This window comes from Mytilus californianus, unplaced genomic scaffold (genome assembly GCF_021869535.1).
Source record: "Mytilus californianus isolate M0D057914Y unplaced genomic scaffold, xbMytCali1.0.p SCAF_2, whole genome shotgun sequence".
NCBI classification, from domain to species: Eukaryota; Metazoa; Mollusca; class Bivalvia; order Mytilida; family Mytilidae; genus Mytilus; species Mytilus californianus.
Genome location: NW_026262668.1, coordinates 35903317 through 35927055, shown reverse-complemented (window position 1 = coordinate 35927055; position 23739 = coordinate 35903317). Strand labels below are relative to the sequence as shown.

Here is a 23739-nt window from a genome sequence, read left to right as displayed (position 1 = left end):
AGGTAGTATTTTGGGTCCACTTTTATTCTTATAGTATGTATCTATTGGTATTAGTTTCGATTGTGAATTTTCATTATACGCTGATGATAAGAACTTTTTTTTTCTTATAGGGAACCGGAGGTAATATATGAAAAACTTGGAAAGGAACTTTAGTCTTGCAGTCAATGGTTAATTGATAATATATTATCCTTTCATTTTGGCAAAACTGAATGTATTGTGTTTGGTTCAAAAGGCAAACTTTCAAAAATTGGTAATTTTCGAGTCAGCTGCAATAGCCATATTATTCCAGCTAAAATTTGTGTAAAATACTTTGGCCTAAACGTATACAGATATTTGTCTGGGGAAATCATTGGCAGTAATATTTTTCAAAAAGTGAAAGTAAGACTAAAGTTCCTTTATAGATATGGTCGATGTGTATCAGAAAACTCTATTAAAAACTTTATATACTGATTTAGTGTAATGCCATTAAAGATAAGGAAAACAGAACTTCTGTAAATTTTAATGTCTTAAATAGTATTGCTGTTTTTGAATGTAGAAAATAGAGTCAACAACTTAGACTCAACCATGTATATAAAATATTTTATAACAAAAGCCCTTACTATATGCAAGGCAATTTCACTATGATCAAAGATTGTCATAATTGTTCAACATGATTTAGTGAATACAAATGTTTTATACCACCTATAAAAAGGCAACAGACTGACATTTTTTTATAATACTATTAAGGATTGGGACTTGTTGCCAAATGTTTTAAAGCCCCCAAAAAGTGTTTAATCTTTTAAATAGTATGTTAATGATCTTCTGTCAAAAAAATGAAAGCAAGGATTTTAATAGCAAATTTTTATTTTATTGAATGCTTGAATGTTCTATTTAACTATTATATTTTTAACATAATTAGTATAAAACCTGCTAATGTCACGACTTCTTATAATAACCATGATAAATATATTTTGACATGTTTAAGAATGTATCATAGATGGACCCCATTGGGAATACGACTTTCATTGAGGTCTGGAAGGGGGTCCTTCAATTCTGTATTCTTTAATTTTTTAGCCATATTTCTCTATTCTATGTATTTTTTTCCTGGTATTCTCTATTCTTTATTTTTTAGCACCCAAGTATTCTCTTTTCTTCTTCTTTTTTTTTTTGCTTATTTTTCTCAATTTTTATATTTTTTGCACTTTATTCTGCCCATTATTCTCTATTCTGTAAACCCCATCCAGACCCTCTTTCATTTGCAATCCAGATTAGGTATCAACAATTGTTTATATATTTATGATTTTAGTATGTTTACATGTCCGCTAATGTTTTATACATCTTTTGTATTGAATTATATTTTATGTTGATATTCGATCAAATAAACATGTCTATCTAGCTACCCTACATGGTTTATCGCATCTCCATAAACCTTTGTACTAAACTGTTATATCCTAATATGTAGATGTGCACGTGCGTAGGAGTTTCTAGTCCATTGAGTTTTTGTTAGTTATGCACGTTTTGACTTACAAATTTTGACAGAACCGACCTTGTCATCGCAACTCCTGCTGCATTTCGTCACAAAAAGAAACTTACTCATTGATAGATCCTAATATGCAGATGCGCATGTGTTTAGGATGTTTCGATTTATTGAGGAACGATAGATGTCTCCCACTAGTGTGAAGCTGTATGTCTCCCTTATTTATTTATATTCATTAATTATTGTAAATATATTGAGCTTTTTACCTTCTAACTAAGACAATGTGTTACAATCCTGTGTTTTACATTTCAGGATTACGTGAAATGATATTTTTTCAAACAACAGAAGATACGGGCCACAACAGATCAATATGTTCATTATTAAAATAGAACATGGTCGTACTTTGTTTGTTTTGATACGATGTAACAAGTTATACTATATTATTACCATATACTTAGAGTAAATAACTTATTATTTTTACAGTATGATAATACCATTAAATTTACGTGAATTCCTTTTTTTCCGAAAAGGTGCTTAGCAGGCTGATATGAAAAATTTATCAACTGCTTCCAACTATTATTGCATGCCTTTCCGTAACCTAATCGCATGGCATTCCGACGTTACTCGCGTATTCCGGAAACACCTCAATGCTTTTAGTGAAAAACATAACAAAGTAGGGTACGAAAAAAATATTAGGAACCAGGAAAATATATTATGTTAATTTCAAAACAAATGATACAATAAATCAATTTTTAAAGGGGCATTAGCTACGAGATATATATAAAAAAAAAAAATAAAATATGATTTTTTTTTTTTCAATCATTAACGAAAGTGAAATAGTGAAATGATAATTCGCTTTTAGCAGCCAGTTTAGTTCAATTTTGTCAAAATAAGCTAAGAAACATCGCTGATGAATTATTCACTTGCAAGTGAATAATTCGACCTCATTGAATCCGTATTCATGATATCTTCAATTTAATCCATTAGCTAGAGATTGGTTACGCATGCATTAGTCGTGTTCAGCCATTAAAAGGAAAAGAATGTCAACATTGAAAGTGAAACAAGGATGAACCATTTCGTTGACTGATTCGATCCTCAAAAAATCATTCATATACAGGTAAAAACGATGATTAACTTATTTGTTTAACTTATTTCATCAAATGAAACAGACCTAGAAAAGTCCAATTGCAAGGTCGCTATCTATTTATATTTATGTTTATGTTTATATCGGGTTATGTGACCGTCGGCAGTCTTCGGAGGTCATCTCGATGGTTAATTAGATGGCGTCTAGACTAAAATATACACGAAATGCTGATATGTACCGATTATCAGGTTGTGTGCATACTGATATCGTAAAATATCAGCTGCGAGTCACAATATGAAGCTTTTTGTCGAGTGAGCGCAGCGAACGAGTTCAAAAGGCTTCATATTGTGTCGAGCAGTTGATATTTTACAATATCAATATGCAGACAACCAGATAATCGATTTATCGGGTTGTATTTGCGTATTTTGCATGACAGAAACAAGTGTTTTCTTTGTTTCACCAGCAAACCGGAAGACGTCTTGATAAGTTCGGGTCAAACTTATTAACGTCGGTTCATACATTATGACGTCGTTGATATGTCCGAGTCAAAGTTATTAAGGCCGGGTCAACGTATTTGACGTCACAAAGCCGTGATATGCAATTAAATTAAGAGTTGAGCAGAGTGATATAGACAGTGGAACGACCGATAAATATATATATATTATCCGAGTCCGTGCATTGTTAATTGTTTATTTCAGACTTATTGTAATTTGGATATATGTTTTAGTATGTTATAAATCAAATATGAGAATTTAAGTCAAATTGGTGAACATGAATTTGACAGCTAATGCCCTTTTAAAGTTTCCGGCATAATTTAGCAAGTTACTTTACAAATGTTGACTTTTCCAAACAGTGTTCTGAATCATTATGTTTTATCGATTTTTTTTTATCGTCAATATAAAAAATATATTATACTGTTGTTTTTTTCCTCTGTTGAGGCATATGATAGAAAGATTTCATATCGGATGTATTACATTTGGCGTCCGTCGTCCGTAAACTTTTTATTTTTGAACTTCTACTTGAGAACCACTTAAAAGGATCAATATATTAAACTGTTCGCTATTTTTCTCCATTGTTGAAGTATATGATAAAAATATCATAACATGTCATTTTTCATATCAGATGTATTATCAGCCCTCGGTCAATGTCAGCCACCGAGCCTTCGGTTCTTATGCTGATATTGGACCATGGGCTGATAATACATCTGATATGAAAAATGTCATGTAATAATCTGATAGTATCAAATTTTTCATGTAGATTTCTTTGTAAAATAAAAATGCAATATTTTCCGATATTTTTATTGGTCTTCCTTTCCTATAAGTACATAAAAGTAGAACATTTCCGATGACTTTAAAGATATTGCATCTTTACTTATATGGTTCAGTCTGTTCTGTCTCCTTAAAGTTTGGCATACGATGTTATACGATGTTTGCACAGGAGCAGACGAGAGATAAACAAGTTGACGGACATTGACATTGCGTCCTTCACGGCATCAATGTTGCAAAAATATTTGGTACTTTATTTGAAAAAGGTTATTCCTTAACATAAGGGCAATAAATCTAAAGAATTTTTTTACCCGTATCCATGCGTATTGACTCTGTAATGACGATATAAAAGGGGGCGGGTTCTGCACCGATTTGTTATTGTGCGTGCTTTTCTTGTCTCTCTTTATTTCATGGATCGATAGAAAAACGGGGACGATTGAATATTTATTAGTAATTGGAAAACTTGCTTTAACCCCCGCCACATATTTATGGATCTGTCATAAGTTCGGAACCTCCTCGGTCCCCATTCGTGTTTTTTATTGTTTGTTTCTCTTTCTTCTTGTCCATGATGGAATTTGGTGCTGACTGAATATCCTTGAAAGTTCATTATTTATTCATTCACAGCGTGTAATGAATGACCTGGTCGGATTGAGCTTGACTTGAGTTGAATTCTAAATGTCTTTTTATTGTTTTAGTTTTGTTGTTGGGTTGTTGCATCATTGATATATATACATAACAACCCTTTCTGTTCACATGGTGACTTGCACGTTGACGGGGAGCAAGAAAAACACTGAAAAACCCACTAGTCGTAAACATAGAAACAAGAATCGTCAAATATCTAGTCTTATCTGACTGATCGTAAGGCACGTTGAAGTACAAACATTCAGTCACTGAGTATGAATAAAATTCCAACATTTGAAACAGTTTAGCCCGAAAGGGTAAAATTTTTAGCAAACCCAATGTTGAAAACAATCGAGCAAGGGTTCCAAACACAAGATAGTGTCTGATCGGACACACTATGGATTAAAAACAAATGAAAGACAAAGATCTACGACAAATTCTCTGTTATGTGCTACCAAAAAGTGAATCTGAAAATACAATTAACCTTATTTAAAAAAGAATTGATTTAAGACACACGTTAAGCTAACTAACTCGAATAAGCCACGAGTTTGTTGGCTAATTGAAATTTGTATAGGATACGAAAAAAAATTTCAAAGTACCGAAACTTTTTTTATGTAGCAAATGCACATTTCATCAAAAATTGTTATTTGGTAATGGTGCTCGAAATTAAATGTTATAGAGTCAAAACACCAAACGTTAAAGCAATAAAACTAAAATAGACAAAAAAAAAATGGTCGTCCTAAATCAAAAAGAATCATGCGTGCACGGAGATAACCATACGCCTGAAAATTTCTCAATTACCATATGTACAAAAGTACCTTCTTATGGACTTGTAACATCTTAGGGACTTGCAGACTAATTGACAATGGAATCAACACAGAGGTACAGCTGTTAAGTAATGCAAAAGTACAAGATTTCGAAATTCATTTGAGGTTCCATATACGCACCTCGAAAAGAGGTAGGGTCAATTTCCTCTGGGGTGTATTTCACTCACAGTTTAAAAATCGTAAAGTTATCGAAACTTACCGGAATTTGAATATTGCTTTGTCAAGTAATATCATTAATATATATATATATATATATATATCAAGAAATTTGTTTTGCATGCACACGTATAAAAATTGCGGTTTTTATCCAACGCAATCATAGGTTTGAACGTTGTTTTCAATTTAGACTTGTTTATATTTTTTCGTTTGGGCTTGTATTATATTTGCCTTAGGGTTTATATGATCCGTTCATCCTATTTTGACTCCTCAAAATTCAAGAGTCTATCCTAAATTGAGGTAAATTGTTGGGCTTTCCAAATACCGTTTCGATTCCTAACATCACTGAAGAGACATTATTTGTCGAAATCCGGATATGGTGTACAAAAACCTTTGCACCTTTTGTTTACGGTATATCATCTTTTCCGCAAGTTTATTTCTGTTTAGTATTAAATTTAAAATTAAGATCCATTTATCACATCGGTGATCCGTTTATTTGGCAATCGCCAATGGCAGTCAGCAGGGTTTAAGAACATTTGTTGTTCGACCTGTTAGTCAAATGCGTTTTTACTAGATAACATTTTTGTTCGCTATGGAGATTCCGTATATCGTCAGGTTATCGGAATTCCCATGGGGACTAATTGTGCACTACTTATTGAGGACCTGTTTCTGTATTGTTATGAGTTACAATTTATGACTAAAATTAGCAAAGACCCATCGAAACAATATCTGATTCAAAAATTTAATAACACTTTTAGATATTTAGATGATATATTGGCTCTCAATAATGACGACTTCAGTATGTACACTAAAGAGATTTATCCTGCCGAACTGACTTTAAATAAAGCTAATACCAACAATGAACACTGCCCTTTCCTGGATCTTGATATTTATATCTTTAACGGGAATCTTAATACCAAAATTTATAATAAAAGAGATGATTTTTCATTTCCTATTGTTAATTATTCATTTCTAGATGGTGACGTTCCCTTGTCACCATCTTATGGTGTTTATATATCTCAACTTGTTCGATTCGCTCGTGTATGTAACAACGTATTTGATTTCAACGAAAGAAATCTCTGTATTACTGAAAAATTATTACGTCAGGGTTTCCGATATCACAAACTAGTCAAAACATTTACTAAATTGTATCATCGGTACAAGGACGTCATTCGTAAATATAATTCAACATGCAGACATCTTATACGTTCAGGTAATTCACATCCAATATTTTATGGTAATATTCTTTACAAAGCACAAAAATGTCGGCATTCACCTCAAAAGCTAACCAAACCTTTAAACAGACTTATTCGGAAGGGATATAGTTACGATACTGTTGTCAGGTCATTAAGGATTGCATATTTTGGTATAATATTGATTCACTCATAGGGTCTTTGCATCGGAAATAAACACATTTATTCTAAAACCAGTTGTTGGCATGATACGGGTTATGTTTTTCTCATATATTTTATGATGGTATGATACTAAACCCCTAATGGGAGAGTTTGTACTTGATTTTCATATGATGAAGACATAATCTTTCAATCAGTTTAATTGAGGTCTGGAGCTGGCATGTCAGTAACTGCTAGTAGTCCTTTGTTAATTTATGTATCATTGTCGGTTTGCTTAGTTTCTTTTGTTACCTTTCTGACATCGGAACCGGACTTCTTTTTGACTGAGTTTTACTGTGCGTATTGCTATGTGTTTCTTTATTATACATTGGCTAGAGTTATTAGGGGGGGTGAGATCTCACAAAACATGTTTAACCCCGCTGCATTTTTTGCGCCTGTCCCAAGTCAGGAGCCTCTGGCCTTTGTTAGTCTTGTATGTTTTTGACTTTCAGTTCATTTATATGTTTTGGAGTTTAGTGTGACGTCAATTTTCACTGAACTAGTACACAATTGTATTTAGGGGCCGGCTGAGCACCACCTCCGTGTGCGGGAATTTCTCGCTGTGTTGAAGACCCATTGGTGGCCTTCGGTTGTTGTCTGCTCTTTGGTCGGGTTGTTGTCTCTTTGACATATTCCCCATTTCCATTCTCAATTTTATTTGATTGTACTCTTGGTATCTTCCTTCTGTGCAGGGGCCTCGGTGGCCCAGTGGTCTAAGTAGTCGAACAAATGTATCACTAACCAGTCAACACTGAGGTCGTGAGTTCGAAACCCGCACGGGGAAGGTGCACTCGACTTCAATCTTAATTGACTAGGATTGTCAGTTTTCCTACCGAAGGTCGGTGGTTCTCTCCGGGCACTCCGGCTTCCTCCACCAATAAAAACTGACTGCCACGAAATAGCAAAATAGTGTTGAAAGTGGCGTTAAAAACCAATCAATCAATCAATCAATCTGTTTACCTTTAAGTATTTTTCCTGAAATTAAAATTTTTACATACCTATCCCCATCCCCATCATTTTTGATCTAATGCGAATTCTATATAGATTCGCGTCTATTTTTAGAGATTTCCCCACGTTATACTTCAAAAATGAGATACCAGCATGAAAGTTGTAAATATCTGTATTATTGTTACTGTTTATTGGCCTCAATCTAAAGTTAAAGTCTTGGCTAATTTTCTCCTTTTTTACTACTGAAAGAAAAAGTATTGCATTTTACAATTGCAAAACGTTAAGGCGAAGAAGTGTTCCGGTATAATCGAAAATAAAATAAATCAAATCCAACGTTGACGTCAAGTGAATTCACCTTATTGTGACGTCAAATTTGTCAATGGAAACAACACTGAAAGATGAAGAAAAAGAAGAGGAGAAACAAAAAAGACGTACAGATAAAAAGACAGAAAAAGAAGAGGAGAATTAAAAAGACCGTAAAGATAAAAAGACAGAAAAAAAAACGTAGAAAAATAAATGTGAAAGATATACAAAAGAAATATAAAAGAAAAGAAGTCGTCTGTTTTACATGGAAAGAAAAGGCGGGATACCAGTAAGTATATCTATGAACAAAAGTAATAAATGTAAGAAACACACACAAACAATGTATACGTCAACGAGACACGTATGCAATAAGTCTGGATACAACAACAGGCGCTTTCGACATGGACCCCAATCCCACCTTTTATCATTTGATCTGTTAAAAATATTTTCAATTAAAATTCTTAATTCAACTGTTTTCCATATTTGCGTTCTAACTATTGATCATTATTACTGACACAGTCGCTTGTCGGGAGATAATTGTATGTGCCGCACCTCTGAAAAAGTAAAGGTGGGGCACATATGAATACGAATACGAATACTTTATTTCTCATAAAACTACAATTACATAGTTATAGAGAACATACATAAATATAACTATAAGGTACAATTACTACATGCATGTGCGAACAATACAATGCAATTAACTTGGAGGACTGACTTTCACATTTATAACTTTGATGAATTTACATAGTTTTTCTAATATTACAATATTTGATGAATTAAACAGTTGATCAAATTTATAGATATTAGGGTTTGACAAACAGTATTTGGGTAAAAATTTCTTTCTTTCCAACTTAAATGTTCCACAATTCATAATATAATGGTACTCGTCACCAATGTCGTTTGAGTCACAGAGACGGCAGATTCTGTCTTCTCTCGGTAAACCCTGCCACCTTCCAGACTCAATCGGCAAGTGGTGACTTCCACATCTATATTTGCAAAATGTATGAATAAATTTGTAAGGCAAAGAAGAAAAATATTTTTCAAATTGAAAATTCTGCAACAAAAGCAAAGCGATACTGCTGGAACTGGTCTTTGAGTTTTTGCTCAATACATTTTGTCACCCGTTTATCAACAAACTGTGCATTCCATATATTGGACATACTACAATTATCAAAAATATTTTTAATATATGATATCCACTTAGTTTCTATTCCGTTATCATTATAATATAAAAATACAAGTTTGTATAATATAACACAAATTTTACTTTCTTTTCCATTAAGAAGTCTACTCCAGAAATTAACCATTCGTAATTTTACAGACACGGTAATGGGGTATCTGCCAAGCTCTGCATACACAATGAAATTTGGAGTAGACTGTTTTAAATGTAAAATCATTTTACAAAATTATAAATGTACACGTTCAAGTATATCTATATTTTCAAAACCCCATATTTCTGATCCATATAACAGTATTGGTAAAACCATTTTGTCAAATAAATCAAGTTGACATTCTATTGACAAATTGTTTTGTCTACCTTTTTTTAAAACACTATACATAGCTTTTGTGGCTTGCTCTTTTAAATATTTTTTATTGGATAAAAAGGATCCACTTCTAGAAAATAAAATACCTAAATATTTGTATTCTTTTACAATTTCAATATCGTTGCAATTTACTGTGAACTTGAGATTTGCTGGCATTCTGCCACTCGAAAAGATCAAAACTTTAGTTTTATTTGTATTTATTTTTATTTTCTTTTCTCCACAATATTCGTAAAAGGTATTTAACATTTATTGTAAATCGATGCTATTTTCTGCTAATAAAACAGTATCATCTGCATATAAAAGTAGAAATAATTTCAAAAATACTGACAGCTCATTTTCGATATCTTGTGATATAGATTTTAAGCCAGTTATATTTTTCTGTTCAAAAAAAGTTTGAAGATCATTTAAAAATATAGAAAACAAAGCAGGTGAAAGGTTTTCCCCTTGCCGTAGCCCCATCTCACAAGGGAAGAAATCGGATTTTTTGCCATCATGTATAATACGAGATTTGGCAAAATCATACATATTCTGAATAACACGAAAAAATATCCCATTTACTTCATTCTGTAATAATTTGAACAGAAGTAAATTTCGCTGTAAAGATTCAAACGCTTTTTCAAAGTCGATAAAAGCACAATGTAACCTTTTCTTTCCCAATTTCAATAATTCAAATAAAATATGTATAGTAAAAATGTGTTCAGTCGTAGAATAATCCCTTCTGAAACCTGCTTGGTTTTCATTAAGTATACATAATTCATCAAGATAATTACATAATCTTGTGTTCAATATTGAGGTAAAAAGTTTACCCAGAGTAGATAATAACGTTATAGGCCTATAGTTTTGTGGATCATTTTCAGAGCCTTTGTTTTTAAACAATGGAATTACATTTCCTATTAACCATGCCTTTGGCAACAATCCTGTGTCAAAAATAAGATTAAATAGATATACATGGTGTCTTCCCGATTGTCCCACTTTTTGAAATTACAGGTAAAAAAGTAATGAAATTTTGTGGGACAATCGGGAATATGTTTGTGGGACAATTGGGAAGTTTAAATGTGGGACAATTGGGAATTGTTTTGATAGTGATTAATTTGTTTTTATAGTGTGTTGCAGTTAATTAAAGGTCACTAAACAATGTAACTTATAAAATATGAAAAAAACATGAACAAATAATAATATTTACATATTTCATTTTGCACATAGTAGGTACAATTATAGTATCATCAAACACGGAATATAATATGAAGTCATAAAATTTTAGTCTTAGATGCATATTTTTTTTAATTAGTTTTTATTGGCTTTGAACTAGCTGTCAGTAACTGCGAATACTCTCAGACCTGTTACAGTACTCAGTGTCTTTGTTGTGGTGATGCATAAGTAGCCGTCCACGTTCACTCTGTGTTTTTGTTAGATGTATTTCTGTTTGTACCCATCTGATGAGAAAAGCCTTTTTCAACTGATTTTTATAGTTTATTCTTATGTTGTTCTGTTTCAACACTGTTCCAGGTTATTGGGAGGGTTGGCGCCTTCAAATAAGTTTAACCCCACAAAATTCTGTATGTGCCTGTCCCAAGTCAGGAGCCTGGTATTCAGTGGTTGCCGTTTGTTGCTGTGTAACATATTTATTTTTCGTTCATTATTTTGTACATAAATTATGCCATTAGTTTTCTCGTTTGAATTGTTTTACATTTGCCATTTTGGGGTCTTTTATAGCTATGCGGTATGAGCTTTGCTAATTGTTGAAGGCCGTATGGTGACCTATAGTTGTTAATTTCTGTGTCATTTGGTCTCTTTGGGAGAGTTGTCTCATTGGCAATCATACCACATCTTCTCATTTTTTATGGAAGTCTGTTTCTACTTTATAGTTGGTGAAGAGTCCTGTTGACTGCAAAAGCAATGGGAATATTGGAAAAACAACCTTTAATAGTGATTCTTGGAAAGGCTGATCTGGCAAAATTATAGACATCAGCTTCGTAACAATAAAGACAGTTGTTGGGTTCAGGTGAATCTGACGTTGGGTGTAAGCAGTCTTCAATAGTGCAGAGAATGTTGTATTAATGTCCTCCGACTTCCCTAGTAAACAAGTTCATGTAGAGTGTAGAATGTAAATGAGTTTATACCTTTTTTTTGAAATTGCATGCATTATTTCTAAATTTATTCAAAAACTTTACAGAGAAAAAGGAATTAAAATTACGGTATTGACATTTGTTTTATGAATAACGTAACATTGTAGATATATTTCATAAATCAGAAATATTATATTTGTTTAATCAAAAGTGCATTAATCTAATTATTTAAAAAACATTTTTTTTAATACTTTTATAAAATTAATATTAAATGTGCAATAATTATTTCTTGTTTTTTTAGCAAAACAAACAACAGTTACCTTGTTTATCTAAGAACATTTTATTCATAAAATAATGTGGGACAATCAGAACTTTTCATGTGGGACAATCAGAACTCTAAAATTTTAAAAAGTGGGACAATCGGGAATAAACCATATACATAGACATCAATAACAAAAATTCAATAGACGAACATATATACTCATTTACAATAAGATCATCACCAGGTGTCTTATTATTTTTCAGGCTTTTTATGGCCTTCAATATTTCATCTTTAGTGATACATTTGAACAAGCATTAAGAAATACATTTGATGAATTTTCGTTAACATCATTTTCTAATTTGTATCGGTTTTCTGTTTCGTTATTTTTATTCAGATCCTTAAAAAGGAAAACAAATCTTTAATATTAATATCATTTTTTTTCCTTCGTCTACCTCGATTTATAATTTTCCAAAATTCTTTCGGGTTTTTTGTTCGTATCTTTTTCATTTTTGAACGTAAATTAACATTAAATGATCTAATATTTTTATCCATGGTTTTTTTATATAGAGTCTCACTACGTCCTTGAACATGCGTGAACCATATCGTTTATATAACCTTTTTGATTTTCTAAACGCCCTCCTTTCCCGACCTTTTTGATTTTCTAAACGCCCTCCTTTCCCGTCGGCATTCTGTGTTAAACCAATCGCGGTGATTTTGTTTCCCTCCCGTGAAATCATATCCATAAGTTTTCTGTACGAACTCCCCAAATGTATTTCTAGCAGAATTGAGTAAAACATCTCTTATTTCATTTACAATTTCATCAATAGTATTTTTATCAACACTTTGAACATTTTCATTTTTTTCATAATAAAAGATAACAATTTAGATATACTTTCTTTGTCAATATTGTCTTTATATTCATTAACTTGATCATGATTCCATTTCCCAATATATGTATTATTTTCACCAGATTCTACATTTATATATACATTTGATTGCTTAGTATTACTACAATTGAGTACTAATTCAAGTGGACAATGGATATCAGAATATAAATTGATAAAAGGTAGAACATCAAAATATTTAACTAAATAAAATACATCTGCTGTACTTATTGCATAATCTACGACACTTGTATTCTTGCTCGTAGGTTTACCTTCTTCATCATTTCCTATCCGACCATTCATTATATACATGTTGTTATTCTTACAAAATTGTATAAGTTTTCTACCGTATGTGTTTACACTTAAATCAACACTGTGTCGTTTCCTTTGAATACCCAATTTGTCTAAGATATTTACATTACTAAATTCATTAATATCAATTAAATTCTGTGCTAAGAAATCATCTGTGTCTACTAAATCATTAAAATCTTGTAAACTCGCTGTTCTACTATTAAAATCACCTAGAAGACAAATATGCTTATTTGTTCTTTGTAACTCAAAAAATTCTAATTCTATATCTGAAAGTGCATTTTCTGATGTATATATAGAGTTTTCAGGGGGTATGTAAATTACTCCAAATATAACACTACTTTTTAAGTCAAATATTTTTTCGTCAATACTAAACCATTGAACAAAAGGACTTATGAATTGTTTCTAATCCAAGCTTGTGATAGTAATGAAACACGGCAAATAAATGGACCACAAGCTAAAAAGAAGTAAGAGTTTATTTATATTGAAAATATCTATCAGACAGGAAATAATAAACGGAGATCTACGCCCACGTAGTCAGAGAATACAACATACATTTCCGATAAAAGACAATAATAGTGTATATACAAGTTTTGAATAAATTCAGCATAGATTATTCAAGATCTTTTATATTCTATCAAAGTTCTTGAAAGGAAAAAAACATTAAGATAAAACATATTTTGACAGGGTTCCTGATTTGGGACAAGAAAATAAACAATTGGCGAGGTTAGGCGATTTTTTTTAATATGGAATACCAAAATATTGCATCAGAATATAATTTTGAAGAAGCCTAAGAAACATGAAGAAATGTGGTTCCCGCATTTCTGTCTTCTTTCCATCCTATAATCATTGTTTTAGGACCGATTAATTAAACTAAAATTTCCGCGTTTGATTATGTACAATTTGTAATACAAAGGAGATATTTGATTATATTTTAAAAAATGACAAAATTTTCAACAAAAAAATACATACATGCCTTAAAAGTAACCATGGTATCCAATAGACTATTATCATATTACCGACTTGTGACTCCAGAGTATATAATGTTTTGACAGGTTACCTACTATGTGGTACGACATTCTGGGAATCGGTCAAGTAAGAGCAACTAAAAGTAGTAAAACCAACCTTACAATCGGTACAATTTGTGGGAAAATTATTAACTGTTTTCCGATGATTTTGTCGTGTATAGAAATCATAAACCAGTCATATAACTAATGTATCAAATAATGTAATTTTTCGGACTAAGCGTTGTTTAACAAATCTGCAAAACATAGTTCAAAAATTTTACAAATTTATTCCCCTCTTGTTTGAACAGATAATCAAGTGCACTTATCGTTTTATTGTATACTTAAAAGAAAATTATGATTCGATACTTTAAGCACTTGAAAGTAAATAATAAAGTAAACAAATGCGTAGTTGTATATCAGCCTTGCAAAAACATTAAATGATGGGCTAAGAGTACACACTGGTACGGGAGTTTGACTTTCCAGATAAATTGTTACTCCCCAAAATATCATTAATTGTATCTTGAATTGTATATTGTTTATCATTATGAGTTAAATAGACAACAGGATATATAGGATAAAAGATAAGACTCAAAAGAAACAGCATCGATGATCGAAATGGCACACTTGAACCAAAAAAGACTCTCTAAGCAAGCTATGTATTAAAAACAAACGTTTAAAAGTCTTATCAAGATGAATTTGAACATGATCTCATACAAGTGAGAGGTTTAGCTAGCTATAAAACCAGGTTCAATCCACCATTTTCTACATAAGAAAATGTCTGTACCAAGTCAGGAATATGACAGTTGTTATCCATTCGTTTGAGCTTTTGATTTTGCCTTATATCTAGAAATTGACTATGAGGGTCGTTTGAAAACAAAACTTTACGACAAAAGAGATGATTTCAGCTTCCCAATTGTGAATTTTCATTTTTAAACCAAGAGTTCCAAATGGTGAAGTTGAAATCATCACTTTGTAAATTTTACGGACGCCATCACGAGTTGGTTGACCGTTATGGAATATCCGTTTCACAGATGATATCGGATATGTTCCTTATGTCGTAACTACAATCCCGTTCCCTTTTCACGAATGTGACCTACCGAATTAGACTACTTACCCCTATTTTTTTACCTATTGTTTTTGTTTGTTTTGTTCACACATCGTTGTCAATATAATGGAATTTGATGCGACTGTCATACAAGTGAGAGGTTTAGCTAGCTTTAAAACCAGGTTCAATCCACCATTTTCTACATAAGAAAATGCCTGTACCAAGTCAGGAGTATGACAGTTATTATCCATTCGTTTGATGTGTTTGAACTTTTGATTTTGCCATTTGATTGGGGACTTTCATTTTTGAATTTTCCTCGGAGTTCAGTATTTTTGTGATTTTACTTTTTTCAACATAAAATACGTATTTGGAATCGCTGTATGTAATCAATACTTACGTCTTAAACGTGTAAAAACATGAACATGATGAAGAAGCAACGAAAGACAGTGTTCATAAATGCATTACATTTCACCTTTTGAGATTTCTGATGTTCTCAAACGTTTTACATTTTTGGCTTTTCAAAAATGTTTTCATATGTTCTACATTAATTTCGATCTCCAAATATGGATAAACTGTTATATATCATACAGTAAAGTTTATACCGATTTGAAGGTAAACAAACACCGTACAATTATTATTTTAGCTCAAAAGTAATAAACGTTAAATTAACATAAAACTTATGACGATGCATACTCTTGAAATTTAAAATAGAATCCGATAAGGGTTATCGACTATTTTGTTACACCCATAATCACCATTGTTTATAAAGTAATTGGTTTTTCGTCTATTCTCACTGCTCATGCATAATAAATACTGTATATATCCAAGATAATTCAAGTTCATGAATCTGGAAACTTGACGCTAGGTAATAGTTGCTTTGCGTGCAAAAAAGAAAACAAAATTAAATAAATGATGCTTCGGAAAGTCTTCAAAGGAATTAATAATGAAGAAATGTATGGAAGCACGGCGACTTTGTTTGTTTCTCAATCAAATATTGGAGATACTCGCGGGACACGTTTTTTGCGTCAGGAATCTATTCTAAGGAAAGAAAATAAAGCGATTGTTCATGAACTCTTAACTAATTTTAATATGGAAAATGCTAAACAGAAACACATGGAGGCCAAAGTTGTGGAATTTTCTTGGGATTCTAATGAATTTAGTTTCGATTCGTAAGTTTTTTAAATACAAAGGACTTTTTGAACCCTCCTAAGATATTAATGAGATATTTTTACATTTGATGTCATATAGCTCATTGCGACCAAAATATAAGACCAAAGTTGTGTTATACGGTACTTTGTTTTGCGTGCTGGTTGGTTTTTGATGGTCTGAGAAAATTGTGATTTACTAGGTATGATTTTCTGAGGGGAGGTTTGAATTAAATCATATATGTCCAAAACCATTATTTAGACAATGAAAACATTTTATTCATGTGTGTTTATAGATGTAATTATTGGACAAGATTGATGTTAATGTTAAAATGGCATGTGCATGTAGGTTATAGTAAGGGTTATTTAGATTTGTGTTTTTCGAACTGGCTGGTCGTTAATTAGGTTTTGAAAATAACCAAACGCAAAACTAATTAAAAAAGCAGACATTGTCTTAGTGGAAATACGTGAATTTTACAACTGAAATTTTGAATGATATATCAACAATCATGATAGTCCAGATTTACACTTCACAAATTCAACCTTGATTTGTCAAATAAACAGTTATCGAAATTCATACTAAATGTTCTCTCTGTTTTGAAAATTGTATTGCTCAGTGAACATTGAAATTTCCATTACTTCACTAATCAATGTTGAATTTCAGCATGTCAGAGGCGAAAAAAAAATTGGCTCTAGACGATAAATGTAGTTGTTCCTTAAAAATCGCCAACTAGTAGTCAACACGTATTATACGATTTTAAACTGATATATTACGGTCAAAGGTTTTATACATATATCAACATTATATCAGATTAACTCCATACTGCGATCATTTTTTTATAGTGCACTGTCCACTGCGAAAGTTCGTTCCAGACTTCAACACTTAATGGGAACAGATGTCATCAGAATAAATGACAAACACTATATAGATAAAATGTCACAAAAGCTCGAAATAGAACAAGAGGTAAGAGGTGAATGGTAAGGCGCCGTCTCTCTCTCTCTCTCTCTCTCTCTCTCTCTCTCTCTCTCACACATATCTTGAGGGCTCCGTGGTCAGTACATATTTGGTTCATCGATATCATACAATTCTAAATAATTTAATCCATGTAAATAAATAAAGCGACGAGGGACGTGCAATCAATAAATCAAGAGGTTTTAAAATAGCACGAATTAACTAATCGATATGAAGTTAATGAATTTTTTAAAATATTTAAATAAAAGTATTCCCAACTGAAATCATTCCGCATCAATAGCATCTAAAGTTCATAGGCAAACATTTCCCCCTTAAACATGGATCATTTAAAGTCTACACCGTAGCCTTTGGTTACTTCTCCATTTTCAAAATACAAAGGAATTTCTACTCTACTAATTTAGCTGTCATTAGTTTCTTTGTGTCTGTGCTATGTCTATTTGTCGCAACGTGTGTGTGTGTGTGGTTGGGGGGGGGGGGGGGGGGGGGGGGGTAAAGAGGTTCGTAGCTCATAATACATAATCCCATACTTATTACTGGGTCATTTCCTCATGTGGTGGTATGTTAGTCCACGGGGTCATAGGCCTAGTTACATAGAATTTCGGTACTGGCATGATCATAAGGATATTATTCTAAGGAATTATGCAGTGATAAAACATGAAAATTATATGAAATTAATAAGGAATGCATTTCCCTAATAGCTCTGATTCGTTTTCCTGGTGGGTTTGGCTATTATTTCGGTTATATCAGTTTCTACAACACTTACTCCGTATATGACCTCGAGCATCACTAAACAGACATTACTTGTCTAAAATGCAGATCTTGTGAAGTAAAATTTAAACCATTTAATGTTATTATGACTTTTCTCAATCTGAAAGTCATATTTGAGACCCTCAACACTGATCAAATGCGTACAACTCACTGCAAGTTTAAAATACTCTAAAACAAAATCTATGTGGCTAGTAGAAAACTGTTTTATATATGATTTTTTTAACGAAAATTTAACTTACAGCATAAAAATATTATTTCTGAAACACGTCAGATGTGCAACGAAATTGGTGCAATACATTTATATTTATATCACATCTCATCGAATTTAGCTGACAGTAAACTGAAAACCACTTATATATGAAATAGAAACTATAACTGCATTTTGTACAAACTAAAAACATACGTTTTTTTTTTATAGGATCGAATATTAATGTTTTTCGTGAGCAAATGCACTTTACAATTCTGCAAAATTTTTTTTACTTGAATTAAAGGTAGAAGTATGCAAAAAAGAGCAAGCTTTAGAGGATGCAGAGGATGAACGATTACGTAGTCTCCAGTTGAGTGGTGTACTCCCTAAACCCAAACAGGCATCGCTTCAAGTGAAGCCAAAACGAGAGCATATGAAACTATCGCAACAAAAGGTTTGAATTATTTCAAATAAAACAAGTATTACAGTGATGGGATTTTGACCTTGAAAATAAAAAAAAAATAATAAAAAAAGAGGCAGAAGATACCAAAGGGACCAAGATAAAGCTTGACTGATGTCATAATAATCTTATTTTGGATGTAACACGTCTTCTGATTGGCTGAAAGTTTGTTGTTTATCAGCTCATAAACGTAATTTTGTCATGTGACCGTGACGTCATCAACGTTTTTTTTTCATGATTTACTCCTTAAAAATGGAATTTAGAATAAAATTATAAGGAATAACTGTAATGTGTTTTCTGTCTATTCGAAATAACCTCAAAATGTGGTGCACACTTTTAAATAACCCACTATGCTGGTTATTCAGTGTGCACCACAATTTTTTATGTTTTTTCTTCATAGACAGAAAAAATATTACAGTCATTCCTTTAATAAAATCTTAACGGCAAACGTTGTAAAGGATCTTGATGAAACCATTTTCAGAAAACTTCATGGGACGTGACACATTATATTTTGTGACACTCTGATAATAACATGAAGTTTTCGGGAAACGATTTCATCAAGATCCTTTAATGTTTCATTGACTGCATATTTGCTATCTTTGGCGGTCCTAGTGATTAACAGACTGGTTGTATAACAATGGGAACAAACTGTGCTCCTTTTCTTGTCGAATTGTTTCTTTACTCGTATACAATTATAGGGGATTCTGTTTAACATCATATTATTCCACGTCTAACTTTATAGTTAATGTTCGTATGTAAACTGAATATTTGAATTATGATTAAATGGAGATTTAGGTTTGCGTAAATAAGACAGAATATCAAAGACAGACAAAATTCTAAGGAAGCCGCTATGGCCAAATGAATTAAACAGGAAAATAATAACAAAAGTTCACTTCTTCAGGCGGACTGTAACCTTCTGAGCTAGTACATTAAAATCAGTTCCGCGTTTTCTGTCTAATAGTAAGACGTGTTCATATTCATATTATATTTACATGATCTGATATGTATGATACATTGGAAACTAGATGTTAAACACCAATGCACCATCATGCTTTATGTTTAGTATGACGTCCATTTTCACTGAACTAGTACACATTTTTGTTTAAAGGGCCAGCTGAAGCCCGCATCCGGGTGCGGGATTTTCTCGGTGTGTTGAAGACCCATTGGTGGCCTTCGGCTGTTTTCTGCTCTTCGGACGGGTTGTTGTCTCTTTGACACATTCCCCATTTCCATTCTCAATTTTATTTATGGTAAACATGTGATTGAAGAATAGGTGGTTATTGAATGCAAGTTCTAAGAAGCTTACGTACTTCAAAATGCTGTGGCCTTAATGTTTGCATTTACAGGGAACTCAGCTTGGCCTACCTAGTATGTATGTCCTATTACCAAAAATTCTACAGATTTGAAACTAAGTCAATGTTTTCTTGTGAAGTGCTTAACAAAATAAAAGCTTTATGTCCGCACTGATTTACGCTCACAGCATTGAATAATATTATGTATAATTACAGAAAAGTAAAAATAAACTAGTTGAAGAAAAAAACGAAGAAAATGCAATTTTGATAGAGGAAGAAACCGCTGATCAAAGAGTAAGTATGCATACATATGCCACCCGTTAACAGTCCAATGTCTTAGAATATCAAATATGATACTGTTATCTGCAGCATAATATAAATAATGAGCGAAAATGTCTGTTTTTCATCTGCAGCATAATACAAATAATGATCGAAAGTGTCTGTTTTTTTCATATCAGAAAGTGACGATACTGTAGCAACTACTACTATAGCACCAACTATAATTCATACTATTGTTTGACATAATTAGAATGATAATATGAAAATAAGGATATGTGGTACGACTGCTAATGATACAACTATCACAATCAGAGACCAAAGGATGAGTATATAAACAACTGCAGGCACCGTATGGCCTTTAACAATGAGCAAACCCCATATTGTAAAATAAGCTATATACGACCCTAGCATGTCAAAATGTAAAACACAAGAGAAAACCAACTGCTTTATTAATGCTTAATAAAAAAATCAACGAATTTTTTAAAAGAATATTTCATTTTCTTACAAGAAGATATGTCTATATTTTTAACATGCTGCTGGTGGACTATCAGAGTCCCCGAGTGTATCATCACCTCAGTAGTCAGTACTTCGGTATTGGTATGATTTAGAACAAACCTTTTTTTAAATTTTCCGTTTATAAATTTATAAATTATTTAAAAGAAACTAAGGTTTCAACTCCCTCAGGCAAATTTGAGCTTAAATGAATTTGGATGTTATTTTTAAGTCCTTTTTGGTTATAAAACTCTACAAATGTTTTGGTCCCTATACATCCTTGGCTTTCAAAAATTCGGTTTTTGAGCGTTTCTGATGAAGGTAAATCCAGAAAAGCGCTTCGGACGCTTAAATTTATTAAGTCTTGTTTTCTATTTTTGAATGCACTACATAATTGTTTGGTTGCTCAGATTTTATTCTTCTGTGTTATTTCCACTGAAAAGGCCCCGTAACAGCTGTTTACATTGAAATGTAAAAAAAAAATGATCGTCTTAAAATATCTATGGAGTACCTTGTTACATATTTAGGATATGACAACTCAAGTTGAAGTAATAGAACAACCAAACAAAGACGATAGAATAAAATCAAAAGTTACCAAAAAGGGGCAGTGTTTAACCAAAGATCACAAAGGCGACTTGAAAAATACAGATCAATCCAGTCACACTAGTGAAACTATCAGTAGTAAAGAAACAGAGGTATCTGCTTCAGAAAATTGTTTTATATAACATTTTAGCAGATGATCGAGTTATTTTTACCACATTTTATTTTATTGACAATAATATGACCAGAAAATACGATTTGTATTCCCTAAAATTTATATTTTGATCATTATGCCCAATTATCTCGATTCAAATAAAGTAAACATGCTTACTAGTTTTTAATAAATCTGTTGCAATGTTAGTTTATCTAACTTTCGGCAAATAAGTCATTGATGCATTCTGTAAAAATGATAATATATACATGTGCATTCACTGACATTTCCGCAGATCCACAACGTTTGACCATAACTACGGAAATCCATTCAGGACCTCCATAAAATAATTTGAATTCGTGATCACGAATTTTAGAAAATTGTGTTCACAGATTTATCGATTTTGTAATTCGATATCACTGAATAAATTCGTGATAACGAACCAGAAGAATTATTTATCCCTTACTTAAATTCGTGATCATGGGTTGAATTCGTCATCATACATTGATCCGACTTGTATTTATAGAATAACTAATCGAAAAATTCAAATATAGAAAAAATATTCAACGAATGACCGAACAACACATTAATTCACGAATGCGCGTAGCGCATGAGTTAATATTATCAGTGTTGTTCGGTTACAAGTTGAATATTTTTCAATATTTAAATTCTTTTATTTTGGAAATGCAAGAAACTATATCTTTCACAATTTGTGTCGATGCAACGTCATCGATAACGTCTTGACAACACATATTGTTGTATGATGTCAGAAGAGTAAAATTATCGAGTTTATTTCACTTGTGAAATTATCGGTTTTTTATTTCACTGGGAAATCATGGTAATTCATTGCAACCAATGTAATAAAACTGATTGAATTCGTTTTCACGAATTTAAGAAAGCGTGATCACGGAATAAAATAGTTATCACCAATATCTTACAAGGAAAGACGGGAAAGTCTACCACTATTTACTAATTATAATTTACAATGTGATGTTTTGTTGCTGAATCATAAGCTGATATCATTCACCCCATATGTGCTTTCTTTCATATAATTATATATGAGTTCAAAACACTGGAACTGTCTAGTCACTTATTCAATGTACGACAATCCATTTAGTATATGTAAAGATTTATATAAACTAAATGATACTTTTTTAATATTCAGATAAAGAAAGAAGTGAAATACAACAATGGTACATATACGAAGCAAGAAAATAAAAAAAGAACTCCAGAGAGAACATCTACTGGAAAATTTGCTCAAAAAGAGACCCCTTTTGTCAAGGAGTTGCGTGAAACAGAGGTATTATATGACGAAGACATAATCTTTCAATCAGTTTAATTGAGGTCTGGAGCTGGCATGTCAGTAACTGCTAGTATTCCTTTGTTAATTCATGGTGATTATTGTCATTTTGCTTAGTTTCTTCTGTTCTATTCTAACATCGGACTCGGACTTCTTTTAAACTGAGTTTTACTGTGCGTATTGTCGTGTGTTTGTTTATTTAACATTGGCTAAAGGTATAGAGGAAAGTTGAGATCTCTCAAAACATGTTCAACCCCGCAGTATTTTGGCGCCTGTTCCAAGTCAGAAACCGTTAGCCTTTGCTAGACTAAGTCTTGTGTTTTTTTTTTATTATTTTGGTTCATATATATGTTTTGAAGTATAGGGTGGCGTCCATTTCGCTGAACTAGTCTAAATTAGTGTTGAAGGGCCAGCTGAAGTCCGCCTCCGAATGCGGTATTTTCTCGCTGCGTTTTGCTTGGATTGTTGTCTCTTTGACACATTTCTTTCCTGTTTTCTATATCAATTCTAGTAGTAATATTTAAAAAAAAAATGAAGAATGAGAATATACTTAGTGACTCTAATGTTATTAGGACTTAAAGCCAAGCAAAAATAAACATTCTTACACAATATTCCTTTATAAGGGAGGCACGAAAGTTCGTCGTGAAATAGCTTTATCGATTGTAAAAACTCATCAAAGATACTAGGCTTTTAATTATGTACAACAAACGCGCGTTTCATCTACATAAGATTCGTCAGTGGCGCTCGCATCAAACAATTGGAAATGAAGTCAAAATCAAGCATTAACTTGAAAAGAATTAAAAATAAGAAAATTCCGAAATACGGTTAAGGCAATTTATATACGTCTTCTCAGTTTATCTCGTAAATTTGTTTCATTTGAAAAACCGTCAAAAGCGTGACGTTTTTCAACTATTCAAAGTTAAAAACTTTATAACTGTAATATCAAGCTGTCTTGAATTAACACACTGATTTTCAGTGTAC

General features: G+C 32.1%; 1 protein-coding gene across 1 annotated transcript in view; it reads left to right on the top strand.

The window, feature by feature from the left end:
• Positions 1 to 8110: 8110 nt before the first annotated feature.
• Positions 8111 to 23739, top strand: part of LOC127729787 (glutamic acid-rich protein-like) — a 34898-nt gene continuing 19269 nt past the window's right edge. The window contains exons 1-6 of the mRNA XM_052237685.1: positions 8111 to 8340; positions 17160 to 17280; positions 18549 to 18698; positions 20213 to 20290; positions 21295 to 21462; positions 22624 to 22758. Of these exons, the coding sequence (XP_052093645.1) occupies positions 8147 to 8340; positions 17160 to 17280; positions 18549 to 18698; positions 20213 to 20290; positions 21295 to 21462; positions 22624 to 22758 (846 nt within the window). The 5' untranslated portion in view covers positions 8111 to 8146. The remainder of the gene's footprint in view (positions 8341 to 17159; positions 17281 to 18548; positions 18699 to 20212; positions 20291 to 21294; positions 21463 to 22623; positions 22759 to 23739) is intronic.